Here is a 15503-nt window from a genome sequence, read left to right as displayed (position 1 = left end):
TTTGAACAGAATGGAGATGTGTACATTTCTCTCATTTTGCCTAAATATCATTTTTCATTTAGTTTGTTTAGTTTCAGAGACTACTGAAGATGTTTCCCAGAAGACAAAATAAGTTTAATTTACCCTGATCTTCAAATTCTAAAAGTTTTCACCCCCCAAGCTCTTAATGCATTGCGTTTCCTTCCATCAGTGAGCGTTTGAACCTTCTGGAATATTTGCATGTGAGTCTCTCAGTTGTCCTCAGTGTGAAAAGATGGAGTCATATTCTGAGTTTGAATCTGTTTTTGTGCAAGTGAGATGGGTGAATGCATGTTGACATTTAGTCTAAAACTACAGTAACATCTTGTTCACACAGCACACATGACGCCTCTGCACTTACTCCCAATTTTTCTCAACATGAGGACAGGAGAACTGTCTGTCAAAAAAAAATAGGAAAACAATGTAACTGACGTTACTTATTTGAAAAAGTAATATTTTCTCTAAATAAAGATATACAGAAAGATATAATAAAAATATTTTTTATTTTGTAAACTAAAAGTAATGCATTTACTAGTTACTAGTAAAAAAAGTAATCTGATTAGCCTTTTTCACACTTCCGTGTTTCTGGCTTCCGGATTGGCGCTTGCAGGGTAAACGTTTTTCCGGTGACAGCAGCGGCCGTACTGAACAAGAGTAAGTTCCGGAATCAAAGTCTATTTTTACAAAATAGATACTATGATACTATGATATATACCGGTGTTTTACTCTAAAAATAGCAAACATTTATTCAAAAACTTTGTGTCAGCGTCTGGTCATCACAAATACTATGTTTATTTAATTATGAATGTTAGCACTTATAATACAGTACAGTTTTAAGTTTTGCCGTACTGTCTATTTGGTGCTGGCTGTGCATTATGACTCTTCACATCATTTTTTTTCGCGATTAATACTGTTATTATTATTATTATGAAAGTAATATTGTATTTTCTACTTGCTCTCCTTTGCATTATTAACTTTAGGGTGTAAATGTACGTTGCATAATGTGCCCAGGGATATACATAATAAAATAATATAATACTAAATAAGACATGACTCCGATTAATGGCTTTATTCCTTTTGGATCTGGATTACGTTGTTGTACTGAGTTTATGCATCATCCGGACTCAGAATTGTTTCATTTATTCTTGGGGAAATGTGCATTTGGATATAAACGCTGTCATAATTTACCATGATGTAGTGATTCGAGGGAAATGACTGAGTAAATTGAGAAAATACGCTTAAATATACCGGAGATGGAGAACAGAAACTATGTTGTGCATATATTATATTGACGAGTACCGGTCTGAGTGCCCATATAAATTACAAACAAGTAAAATGTTGTTTCTTTGTTGATTATATAACAACTTGGAAAGCAGACAAAAAAGAAAAGGTAAAAGGCATTATTTGAGACAAGAGCATATTAATATAATAGGCACAGACCTGTAGCGGAACTGACTTTACCCTGCGCTGACGTCATTTCCGATTTTTGTGAAAAAGGCTAATTACATAGCCTGCAATACTTGCAATGTGTTACCCTAAACACTGTATATAAACACTACATTACTAATAACATAATATGAGGCAGCAATTATATATGAGGCACAAGCAGTGCAGGATGAGTTATGCACAAACAGACATTTAATACTAAAGATAAGGTGTGCGTGCACATCTTTAACCTACAGTATTAATTATTGCATTATGTAACACTTAACGGATCATTACAGTTTGCATTCAACAGGAATTATTTTTAAAAAATGTTTTTTTGAATTTTTTAAAAAAAAAAATCATGAATAGTATTATATTGTCTTACAGTATATCCTTTGGCAGCCCCCAGTATACTTATCATTTGGTGTTTTCTGTTATTTTATTTTCATTTTTAGGGCATGAATGAATAAAATACATCTTTCATTCTGAGTAAATCAATTAACAGCATCATGATCCGTACTGTAAGAGTTTTCAGGGAATTCTCGATCTCCATTAAAGGCATCACAAGAGCTGTTCATTGATAACACCTCTTCATTATTACACATTATCCTCATTATCGAATAATTAATGACTCATATTTTTTTCACATCTAGATGTCATCCTGAAAAGCCTTTTATTGTATCTGCTCATGCTTCACTGCCTCGCATTACATGCAATCGTTTCAATACTGTATATGAGAAGCTGAAAAGCTTTTTTTTTTTAACAGCCACAAGGAAGAACAAATGTGCATATGGGGAATGAACCCTTTATTTGTTGCTATTTAAATGGAGCCAGTATTATAGGTTTAGAGGCTCATGGTCTGTTATGTATAATACAGTGCTGCTTTTTGTTACTCGGTGTATATATGTCAATATTGAGTTTGCAAATTCATGAAAATGTCCATCCATTTATGAGCTAAATGTTTGTCTTCATATATTTTGGAATGTAATACAACTATGAAAAGACTGTAATCAAGGTTATGATTTTATATGCTGGCAGTTGAGTATTAATTTGAGGACATTTCCATCACGTTTTTACCATTACATGTAATTTCTTATTTTCAGTTGTATTATTTATAAAATGTCATCTGTTTTTGCACTTTGTATGCCTTGGTACTCAATAGCAGCTCAGGCAGTTTGTTTTAGATATTAACTGCTTGGATGATGGATGTGCAGTTCTGTTAAATATTGAGGTTTCTTTGCAGATCAATCAGTCAAAAAATGATCTTATTTTACTGCTTTTGAGTGACTGTTTATTTCTGCTTTACTCATGTGCATTTTATTATATTTTACTTTTTACATTCCATCATTCTTCATGTCCTCATGTGTTTTAAAACATTGCAACAAAGAATACTTTACACAGAAATGAAGATTCTGTCACTATTTTCTTGCTTTCTCCTGCAGTGGACCTTCTTCGAAATATTTCAAAAATGAAAAATTGACTTTTTCTTGTTGTTGTTGTTGTTGTTGTTGTTGTTGATGTTGTTTATATGTTATGTTACATAAATGCAAACTAACTTTTCTGTGTACACCAGTGTTGTATTATTTAGTGCTGATCAGTTGTATCATGTGAATAATAAATGAAAATGTATAATTAACAGAGAATCATTTATTGTCAATATTTACAATTTACAATAAAATAAATATGCTGTAAATGTACATTTACAAATTTTCTTACAAAAAATAAAAAATGGCTAACGAAAGTTTAGCACACACCATTAAGGTGACAATGTTCACTTCTTTGCAGGCTTCTTGGCATTGCCCTTGGCTCCACCTCCTTTTTCTTCCCCTTTCTCTCCTCCTTTCTCTCCACCTCCCTTTTTCCCTTTCCCTCCATCCGATGCCTCTTTCTTTGATGCTTCTTTCTCTCCTTTTTCTCCCTTTTCCCCCTTCTTCTTTGCAGGTTCATCCTTCTCTTCTCCCTTCCCTTCTTTTCCTTCTTTTGCACTCTTGCCTTCCTTTTTGCCTTCTTTTTCTTTCTTCTTCCCCTTTTCTGCATCAACCTTTCCCGCAACGGTTGGCACCTCCTCCTTCTCCTCAGTCTTTGCCGCTAAACCAAGGAAAAAAAGCATCAAGATATGGTCAACAGTACTGATATTTTTCACAAATTTACACCGGGGGAAAGAGAATTTACCTTAAATCAATATTCAATTAGAAACTCCTAGTAAATTCCTGGCATAATTACAAAGAAACAAGTAACTGAATTAAATGTAATTTGGAAGTAGACTGAAATAGTGTTTTCTTAAAAACAATGACAAATAATCTTTAGTTACAACTTTTTTTTTTTTTGTCTACACCAAATGATAGTAAAATTTTGTTGTCAAAAAAAGATGAGAGAAATGATATCATACAGTGCATTTGCTCTCCATTGTCCTTTGGTGGAAAACTTTTATGGAGTGTCTATTTACACTAAGTGTCTATTTACCACCTTGTTGGCAGAGGCTATTTACACTGACTCTGCCTGCCAACATGTGTTTGGGCTAGTCAACACTACAAAAGATGACTATCTTACAACAGCTCCAGTGGCACAGATAGTAAAATGCGAGTTGTGGTCACTTTTGACGCGATCAACCCGAGTTCGACCCCGCCTTTTTTCTACCTTTTTTTTTCTCCCTTTTAAAATCTCACATAGCATCGGAAAGGCATTTATTTTCAATAAAAATGAAGAAAATAATTGAAAATTTGAAAACAATGTATCGTGTAGGGTTAGGATAGGTTTAGGGAGGGCTTTATTGTCCCAAAAAGGCAGCATCCATTTAATAATTTGAATTAAAACTATAACTTACACTCAATAAGTTATTGTTTTAGAATGTACTACAATACTGAGGTGCAGATAAATGCCAGTATTTGCAATAAGTAGTATAAATAGCAGAAACTCCTGCTATTTAACATAGTGTAAATATAATCTATAGCTATTTTACACTTAGTGTAAATAGCATCTATGGTCACACTTTATTTTAAGGTCTAATTCTTTCTATTAACAAATTATAAACTACGACTTTTTCCTCAATAAACTCCTAATTTGCTGTTTGTTAACTGTCAGTAAGGTAGTTGTTAAAGAAGTCATGTTCATGTCATGTCTTTCTTTCTTTAGTCAATAAGAAATTATGTTTCTTGAGGAAAACATTCCCAAATTTTTCTCAATATAGTGGACTTCAGTGGTGCCCCCAAGTTTTAACTTCCAAAATACAGTTTAAATACAGTTTAAATGGCTCTAAATTATCCCAGCTGAAGAAGAGTCTTTTCTAGCAAAACGATCAGTCAATTTCAAAACAAACTGACAATTTATATACTTTTTAACCTCAAACACTCATCTTGTGTAAGTCTTTATAAGTCTTTGTTTTTTTTTCTGGTTCAATGCGGTCAATACAGTTAGGGTATGTCGAAAAGCTCCCATCTCGTAAGACACGAACATCTTGAATGACAAGGGGGTGAGTAAATTATCTGTAAATTTTAGTTCTGGAAGGGGACTTCTCCTTTAAGTTTATGTATTGGGTATACCCAATCATACCTCAATCCTACAGGATTAGGGATGTAAAATATGGCCATGCAGAATATGTACTTTATAAGTACTAATAAACAGTTAATATACTAGTAATATGCATGCTAATAAGTAGCTAGTTAACAGTGTGAATTGGTTCCTATACTAAAGTGTTACCGCTTATCACTATTTACACTTAGTCCAAATAACCACTGCCTTAGTTTTTACTTGTACTTGTTTCTTAATGACGTCATATGTACAAATATAAACAAATGCCCTTTTTCCATGTTTTCACTGGGATCAAATCGACCTAAAACAAAAGCAACATTACACTCCTGGTGTCAGGCATTCACCACAGCCACCTCTATCTGCCACGTCACCCACAGCACCACCTACTCGTTCTGCCTCACCGGAGTTCTGATTGTTATCACCTGACGCTCGTTACCATGCCCTATAAATAGACTGCTCCTTCATTCAGTGTTTGTCTGGTCTACCGTTCACTACCCTGATGCTAGCTCCAGACCCATTTCTGCTCAGAACCTCCGGTGTGTGCTACCTAAGGGCAAGGTCTATCCACTGTCCATCCCGGAGCGCTAGGCGATGGAGGAACACATCGAGGAGGCCCTGAAACAAGGTTTTATTCAACCATCTACCTCGCCGGCCACTTCAAGCTTCTTCTTCGTGGGCAAGAAGGATGGAGGTTTGAGACCCTGCATTGACTACCGACAGCTCAACTCCCAAATCATCCAGCAGCCGTACCCGTTACCCCTGGTGCCAGCCACCCTCGAAGAGCTTCGTGGAGCCCGGGTCTTCACGAAGCTGGACCTGCGGAGTGCATACAACCTCATTCGTATTCGTAGGGGAGACAAGTGGAAGACGGCCTTCATAACACCTACTGGCCACTATGAATATCGGGTGATGCCGTACGGTTTGTCCATCAGTCCCTCCGTCTTTCAGACTTTTTTGAATGAGGTGTTCCGGGAGTACCTGCATCGGTTTGTGGTGGTCTATATCGACGATATCCTGATCTACTCCCGGAACCAGGCCGAACATCGCCAGCACGTCCAGCAGGTCCTCCAGAAACTTCGCCAGCACAGTCTGTTCCTCAAGTTGGAGAAGTGTGAGTTCCATCAATCCACCGTCCAGTTCCTAGGTTACAACATCAGTGCCGAGGGCGTGCAGATGGACCAGGGGAAAGTCAATGCTATCCAGAAATGGCCACTACCCAACAGTGTCAAAGAACTTCAGCGCTTCCTAGGATTCACCAACTTCTATCGCCGGTTCATCATGGATTACAGCACCATCACCTCCCCATTAACCTCCCTCCTGCGGGGTAAACCCAAACAACTCCTCTGGAACCCCGCTGCCCACGAAGCATTCGAACGGCTGAAGACCACCTTTAGCACCGCTCCTGTCCTACAACATCCGGACCCCGAACGCCCGTTTACCGTGGAAGTGGACGCCTCCACCATCGGCGTCGGAGCGGTGCTATCACAAGCGGTCGGCGAACCCCCTGTCCTCCATCCCTGTGCCTTCTTCTCCCGTAAGCTGACTCCGGCGGAGCAAAATTATGACATCGGGAATAGAGAGCTTCTGGCGATCAAATTGGCCCTGGAAGAGTGGCGTCATTGGTTGGAAGGAGCGACTCATCCATTCACCATTATAACCGATCATAAGAACTTGCAGTATCTCCGTGAAGCTCGCCATTTGAACCCCAGGCAAGCCCGATGGGCACTCTTCCTGACACGTTTCAACTTCACCATCACCTACCGACCAGGTTCCAAAAATATACCAGCAGATGCACTTTCTCGGCAATTCGCTCCCGATGCAACCTCTGACCCGGAACCCATTCTACCCTCAGAACTCATCGTCAGCCCCATCGTCTGGGAGATGGATCAAGCGATCCAACAGGCCACTCTCCAGGAGCCAGCTCCACCGGAATGCCCAGAAGGCAAGATCTACGTGCCCCTCTCCCAACGTCAAATCCTTCTGGGCACAGCTCACGGGACTCCGGGCTCCCGGCACTATGGTCTACCGGAGGAGATCGTTTCGGACCGGGGTCCTCAATTCACTTCCCACGTATGGAAAGCTTTCTTTAAGCTATTGGGTATTTCTGTTAATTTATCATCTGGTTACCATCCACAGACTAACGGCCAGACTGAGAGGAAGATCCAGGAGCTTGGACGCTACCTCCGTGCATACTGCCAGGACGACCAGCACAGCTGGAGCAGGTTCCTCCCGTGGGCCGAGTACGCACAGAACTCTCTCCGCCAGAATACCACCGGCCTAACACCATTCCAGTGCGTACTCGGTTACCAGCCTCCGCTGTTCCCCTGGACGGAGGAACCCTCCAATGTTCCAGCTGTCGACCACTGGTTTCGAGAGAGCGAGAGAGTGTGGGACTCAGCTCATCACCATCTACAGCGGGCTGTAAGACGACACAAGATCTTCGCCGATGCTAGGAGATGAGCAGCACCCCATTTCCAACCAGGGGATCTCGTCTGGCTCTCTACCCGTGACCTGCGACTTCGCTTGCCCTGCCGTAAGCTGAGTCCCCGCTACATTGGTCCCTTTCGCATCCTGAGGCAGATCAACAACGTGACATACCAGCTTCAGCTCCCACCCAGGTACAGAATTCATCCCACTTTTCACGTCTCCCTCCTAAAACCCTTCTCTCCCTCTGCCACAGACGCCCCTCGAGCTGAAGCTGAACCCCCTCCTCCGGAAATCCTGGACCAACCCTCCGTCTTCACCGTACGGGAGATCCTGGACTCACGACGTCGAGGGGGTCGCCTGGAATACCTCATTGACTGGGAGGGGTACGGCCCGGAGGAAAGATCTTGGGTGAATAGAGATGATGTCCTGGATCCATTACTCTTGCTGGAGTTCCACCGCAGCCACCCTAATCGGCCGGCCCCTCGCAGTCGCAGCCATCCTCGGCGTCGTGTTAGGGCGTCGGGAGCCGCCCCTGGAGGAGGGGGTAATGTCAGGCATTCACCACAGTCACCTCTATCTGCCACGTCACCCACAGCACCACCTACTCGTTCTGCCTCACCGGAGTTCTGATTGTTATCACCTGACGCTCGTTACCACGCCCTATAAATAGACTGCTCCTTCATTCAGTGTTTGTCTGGTCTACCGTTCACTACCCTGATGCTAGTTCCAGACCCATTTCTGCTCAGAACCTCCGGTGTGTGCTCCTGCTACTCTCCACTGCTCCTAAGACTGCCTTTGAACTCTTTATATCAGGAAAGTCAACTCAACCTATCTGCTGTTACGATTTCATGCTTATTGCCTTTAATACAATCTGTTAATAAACATCATATCATTCTGTTTTACTTCCCTCTCTGGTCTCATCCTTGTGCAAGCGTGACACCTGGATGCCAGTCAATGCATTTCCGGATTTATTTTTTTTACAGGTGTTTTACCTGTAATTTAAATTTTGCACTTGCACTTTTAAACACTGCATTGTGTGCAGGGTTAATGGAAATGTTCATAAAATTACTGGATGTCCTGACAGAAAATTACTGTTGCATTTTCTTGTTATACCAACAAAAGGTCAAATCACAAACCTGTTCCAGTTATGGAAATTACACAACTCAGCACAGCAAACAAAAGGTTCAAAAACTTTCTTTCAGTCTAAAAAGATAAATATGCACCCTTCTTTTGTCTTTTCCTCCACAACATATTGAGCAGACAGGAGAAACACTGATAGTGATGTTAAAAAGATCTCCAAATGGAGCAGACAGCGTTGTCGTGTCAGTTAATTGGTTTCAGATTGATCATCTGAGAGCAGCACTGAAAACAATTACATTGTGTTTCTGGCCTAATCTGAAATACACAGGCAGAACTCAGAGCAACAGAAGCACAGTTTTAAAGCACTTAGTATTTTCAAAACATAGCAAACAGCTTTTATACTAACAACTTTTATACTATCTATTATAATACTGATCTCTTAAACATAAAAGTGTTAAGTCTCAGCAAATGTATTTTGAGATTTTAACAAAGCCTTTTCTCGTATGTATTGAGTTGAGAAGCTTGAGATCGTCTGAACCGTTCTGTGGCTGCTCTGAATTCCATCAAACATTTTTATGGGAAAATGTTCCAACTGTAATATTTTCCCTCCCGCACATTCACCCTATGCACACAATCCCAGCGCATTCCTGCTCTGAGGGGCCATTCTTACCAGATGATTGATATCAGGACGTGTACAAGCTCTGTGAGACACACATGCTGCCTTCAAAAGAATAATATTGTTGTGATGTTTAATAACATGCATTTACAATTGGGCCAAACATGGCAGAATCCTCATGTTAGACAGTCAATGGATGTGCAACCCAAAATTTGAGCTAAGGCAACTAACTTAACAAATGAAATGAAATATTGTAACTTTCAGTAAGCAATTCTTACGTGGCAGTTTATCACATTTAAACAGCATGTTGGCTGCAAAGTGTTTGTTCAGGTGAAAAGCATTTGTATATTTCCAAACACAGAGCAGCAGCAATTTAAAAGCTCGTGTATGCTTTTAATGTGTCCATTCTGTCTGTCACAAAGGTGTAAAAATGCAATGTGACGTGTCATCGCGTATGAAAACTCTGTAATTTGCAGCTGACACAGATTTTCATTCGGCAGCTATTAGCACGACAGTCACCCAGAACAAACCAATAAATGCCACACTTCTTGTCCTAAAAATAAAACATAGCTGAGCATGAAAGAGCAGTGAAAGGCATGGAAAATTACACATCTCAATATAGAAAAGAAATGGTATTGATTCTACATTTCATCTAATTTTGGGGAACAAAAATCAAAATAATCACAAAATCAAAAGCAAGAATTAAGAATCTATAAACACTTAGTTTTTATTGTAATTTCATTGGATTAAACTCTCTTTTTTGCCTTAATAAACTCCTAATTTTATTGGGTGGGGTTACGGGATCTAAACTACGGTCATGCAGAATAAGGCATTAATATGTGCTTAATAAATACTAATAAACAACCAATATGCTAATAATATGCAAGCTAACAAGCAACTAGTTTGGTACCTCAACTAAAGTGTTACCCTATAAGTGCCCTAGCTACATGTTTTAATATACTAAGTAAAATGTCTAAAATAAAATGGGGGTGGTGAAAAATACTACATCATTAGTTAGGAAATACTACAAAAAGAGGTCCTGAGGACAGTCCTAAAGGATAACAGAGGGGTTTTCTTTGAGCCTTTCAGCTGCCGTATGTCTGTGTGGATGGTTCTCGTGTGGATGTTGTCCGTGAGAATCAGCATTAAACCACTGCAATCATCTAACAACTGCTCTGTGTCTCACAGCAATGAGTGGAAAACATGTAAATACAGACCAGAGCTTCATCTTCTCAAAAAGCCCACTGTATAAATACTGACAAATGAAATACACAGTAGGCTTTATTCCTGGGACCAAAAGCTTTAGTTTTTTTATTGCTTTTATTTATTTATTTATTTATTTAAACTTTGAAGCACAGTTTACAAATACAGAACATATGATGAGCAACTTCACTGCAGTGTTAATATTGACGAAAACAAGACGATAACAAAACAAAAACTCTTTTTGAATGACAAAAACTTTGACAAAAACCTATTGACATAAGAAAAATGTACACGTCGTCATTAAAATAAAAGGAATCATACATCATTACATATAGTCTACAAGAGAAAATAATAGCTGAATTTAAAAATTACCCTGTTCCACAAATCCGTTGGTTTTCCAGCATTTTTGTGTATTTGAACCCTTTCCAACAATGACTGTATGATTTTGAGATCCATCTTTTCACACTGAGGACAACTGAGGGACTCATATGCAACTATTACAGAAGGTTCAAACACTCACTGATGCTTCTAGGAAAAACGATGCATTAAAGGAGAAGTCCACTTCCAGAACAACAATTTACAAATAATGTACTCAACACCTTGTCATCCAAGATGTTCATGTCTTTCTTTCTTCAGTCATAAAGAAATTATGCTTTTTGAGGAAAACATTTCAGCATTTTTCTCCATATAATGGTCTGATATGGTGCCCTGAATTTGAACTTCCAAAATGCAGTTTAAATGCAGCTTCAAACGATCCCAAATGTGGTTGTAAACGATCCCAGCCTAGAAAAAAGGGTCTTATGTAGCGTAACATCTTGTCTTACTCTGCCCGGACTGTTTTTGTTCCGGTTCATGACAGTTAGTGTATGTCGAAAAACTCCCAACTCATGTTCTCCCTCAACTTCAAAATCGTCCTATATCACTGTTTTATCTTTTTTGTTAAGGGTGTTTGATCTTCTTTGCATGTTCACGTTGCAAAGACTGGGTCAGAACTTCTGCAGCGATGTAGGATGATTTTGAAATGATTTTTGAAGTTGAGGAAAAAAATACGATTAGAGTTTTTCGACAAACCCTAACTGTCTTGAGTCAGAATACACACAGTTCAGGGAGAGTAAGACAAGACGAGTTTTTGAGATTAAAACGTATTTAAATTGTATTTTGAAAATAACCAATCATTTCACTAGATAAGACCCTTCTTCCTCGGCTGGGATCGTTTATAACCGCATTTGGGATCGTTTGAAGCCGCATTTAAACTGCATTTTGGAAGTTCAAAATCGGGGCACCATATCAGTCCATTATATGGAGAAAAATGTCACACAAAAAAAAAAAATTCTTTATGACTGAAGAAAGAAAGACATGAACATCTTGGATGACAAGGGAGTGAGTACATTATATGTGAATCTTTGTTTAGGAAGTGGACTTCTCCTTTAAGAGCCAGGGGTATAAACTTTTGAACAGAATAAAGATGTATGCATTTTTCTTATTTCGCCTAAATGTATATATATTTTTTTAATGTAGTACTGGCCTTCAGGAGCTACAGAAGATACTTACATGTTACTCAGAAGACAAAATAAGTTAAATTTACAATGATCTTCAAATTCAAAAAGTTTTAACCCCCCAGCTCTTAATGCATCATGTTTCCTTCTGGAGCATCAGTGAGTGTTTGAACCTTCTGTAATAGTTGCATATGAGTCTCTCAGTTGTCCTCAGTGTGAAAAGATGGATCTCAAAATCATACAGTCATTGTTGGAAAGGGTTCAAATACACAAAAATACTGAAAAACCAAAGAATTTGTGGGACCTGGAGGATTTTTCTGAAGAACAGTGGGCAGTTTAACTGTTCAAACAAGGGACTCATGAACAACTCTCTCTAAACAAAAAAACACAGCTGTGGATCATTCAGGTAACAACACAGTATTAAGAATCAAGCATATGTAAACTTTTCAACAGGTAATTTTTATAAATTCAACTATTATTTTCTCATGTGGACTACATGTAAATGTCTTTTATGTGAAATATCTTATTCAGGTCAGTACTAAATAAAAAATAACATGTATTTTGTATGATCCCTCTTATTTTGGTAAAATAACATTTAGCAGATTCTGCAAGGTGTATGTAAACTTGACTGTGTCTGAGTTGTACTTCATTCACGCTTTAACTATCTCCCCCCTCTTTTACTAATTTCTTATGTTAATCTTATAACTAGATTAAAGTAAAGTTTGAAGACAAACTTTTATGTAGCTCGACAAAGCCATGTCTGAAAGTTTAACCTTTTAACTGTCACTCCCTGTCTTGAACACAGACATGAAAATGCGCTATCCAAAGTTAAAATTCATGAACGAAAACATTTTGTAATATGATTTTGATGTACAATTTCCATGGTAATGCAATGTCTGATTTTAAAATGGGTTTCAAAGGATGAATTTTGAGATTTTAAGTTTTCAGTTGATATAATTTCTCAAGAATTCTATTGCGTGATAGGGAAAAAGGCAACAAAGAAAGTATTTTTGTGGCAAAGGTCAGATTTTTGAGGTGCACTCTTGTCATCAATTAATCTATTACTTTTCCTACGTAATTTCTTACACAAAAGAGTGGTAAAATATCTGTTTAGGAGTCTTAGACCTTCCCAACAATATATAGTTTGTCGTGATTAGATTAGAATTTATTTGTAATATGGTGAAGTAAACTTCCCACAGAGCGGACAGTGACAGTTACAGGGTTAAAATAACTTTTAAAAACTTGACATTTGAAGGTTTTACTCAGAGAAGGTCATTAACATGTTTTAGCACAATGTTGGCCTATTATGGCCAAGCTTCAGTATGTGCTAATATGTCTTACCACATTGGCTAGCATTAGTTAGCATGTTGCTAACATGTATCTTGTCAGCACATTTTAGCCTGTTGGTGGCATTACCTAATATGTTTTAGCATATTGCTAACATATTCCTGGCATGTTTTAACACAATAACATGATTTAGCATGATTAAGCATTTTTTTTCCTCACAAAGCCATATTTGCTGAATTTGTGCGATTGTTTATGGCGTCCCCTGCTGTGTTGGTTTAGTTTCACACTTACTTGAATTCATGGAACCTGCAATGCATTCATGGTAATCTTGCGTCATTGCATAATTTTGTGCTATTATGTGAGGAACAGCACTTGCATTTAATGTGTAATGTGAATGACACTTGAGTTCATGTGCGTTGCATGTAGACGACTGCCGCTGATCGAAAATGGTCTCGTTTGATTAGATAGCTGATTATGAGCAAATTCATTTGCCTCTCTGATTACACTGCATGCTCTCTCACACTAGCATCCTCTACATGTGTTCCATTGAACTAATGATGGCGTCATCAGCTAAAAAGCACACGCAGGTTACTGAACAAGTGCGGATATGAGTCTGAGTTGCTTTAACAGTCATGCGAATCGCACCACAGTTCCACTGCAACCACAGATACAGACAGGTGCTGCAATGCGCTTCTCCAGTCTGCATGACAGTTTTCACATTACAAATGTTTCATGCAAACCAAGTTCTGTTTCAAAGTGAGCGGCCAGTTTGAAGGCCTCCTCAAGGCGCTTGTTTGGAGCACTTGTTTCAGGACATGGCATGTTTTCTTCATTACTTCAGTTTGTTTCAGCACATACATGTTAAAAAATGCTGGGTTAAAAACCTTTTTCAGGTTATTTGGCAACCCAGCGGTGGGTAAATATTGGACAGAACACATGCTGGGTTATTTTGACCCAGCTTTTTGGACTTCATACATTAACCCATTTGCTGGGTGTTTTTTTGGACATAGTGCTGGGTCAGTCAACCTATTAAAGGTTTTTCATTTTAAATTATGAAAATGCGCTCTAAAATATATTTATATAGGATAAGAACAGTTCATATACTGTGAACAGAGGCGAGTGCAGTCCACAGAAAAGGCAGCAGCAGCAGCGCGTATGTGCTTGCTTAATACCTTAGTTCCACAGGTGTTGTTTAAATTATTAGCTACTGCTAGAAAGAATTTATTTGTTCTCTGCCTATTTCTATTGTTGTTGTTTCATTTTAAATTGAAGTTTTGATTGCACTTATTCAAATTACTATTGCTCCATTTCTGCACACACTTAAGTGCTAAGTGTCTCGCTTTTAGATTCGATTCAAACCATTTGCATTGCTATAGACTTTCAGCTTAAGTAAGTAGGTGGGCCCAGCTGTTTTCACTCCAGTATCATTTGGTTGTGTATTTATTTGTTATCTCCGAGCTGACGCAGAAGCGTTCAGCCCTCGTGTTCAGCCTCTTCATGTGAAGACCGACGAGGGTAAAGACCTGCGACTTTTTCCTGTGCGACTTTAACTGAGCAACAACACCGACAATGCACTTAAGTATTCCTTTTACTTTCCTTTTATATACTCCCTTCTTGTCCTCTCTTTCCACCTCTATCATGTGTTTTCAGTACATTCCGGTTGTTTCTACACAATGCTCTAACATCACACGCAGACGGCAACGCGATCTTACTAACCTGCGACCTATCGCTACGTCCACTGAACCTTTCTCTTTTACTGTTGGTCTCTGGAATTGCAAGTCAGCTGTCAATAAAGCAGATTTCATTTCGGCTTTTTCCTTACAATCTACACTCGGTATCTTAGGCTTGACTGAAACCTGGATTTGTCCAGAAGACTCAGCAACCCCTGCTGCTCTGTCTAATAACTTCTCTCTCACACACACCCCTCATCAGACTGGGAGTCATGGGGGTACTGGAATACTCATTTCTAACAACTGGAAATACTCGACCCACTCTCTGCTATGCAATTATAACTGAGATAATTAGATTCTCAAGCAATTACTGTAACAGCTCCTATTAAACTCCACATTGTGGTCATTTACCGCCCTCCTGGTCAACTGGGCACCTTCTTAGATGAGCTGGATGGGCTGCTGTCCTCATTCCAGGAGGATGGCAGTCCACTTCTAGTCTTTGGTGACTTTAATATTCATCTGGACAAGCCTTATGCTGCAGACTTCCATTCACTCCTGGCTTCATTCGATTTCAAACGCCTTGTCACTATAAGCACAAATCAGGCAACCAACTGTCTGTATTGCAGATAACAGTTTGGTTAAACCCCTACACATCTCTGACCATTTCTTCATTACATACATCTTGCTACCTGTGTGCCTCCAACCCCTCTACCTGTTACTTTTAGATGAACCCTCGCTCCCTTTGACCCTCCC

The 15503-nt window shown here is 39.1% G+C and overlaps 1 protein-coding gene across 1 annotated transcript in view; it reads right to left on the bottom strand.

Annotated features, from left to right (window-relative positions):
- Window positions 1–3077: 3077 nt before the first annotated feature.
- tmie (transmembrane inner ear) overlaps window positions 3078–15503 on the bottom strand; it is a 46292-nt gene continuing 33866 nt past the window's right edge. Inside the window, exon 4 of the mRNA XM_051095266.1 lies at window positions 3078–3531. Within this exon, the coding sequence (XP_050951223.1) occupies window positions 3215–3531 (317 nt within the window). The 3' untranslated portion in view covers window positions 3078–3214. The remainder of the gene's footprint in view (window positions 3532–15503) is intronic.

The sequence above is a fragment of the Labeo rohita genome, chromosome 2 (genome assembly GCF_022985175.1).
Source record: "Labeo rohita strain BAU-BD-2019 chromosome 2, IGBB_LRoh.1.0, whole genome shotgun sequence".
Classification (NCBI taxonomy): Eukaryota; Metazoa; Chordata; class Actinopteri; order Cypriniformes; family Cyprinidae; genus Labeo; species Labeo rohita.
The sequence above is the reverse complement of the archived record's forward strand: the minus strand, read 5'-3'. Positions and strand labels throughout refer to the sequence as shown.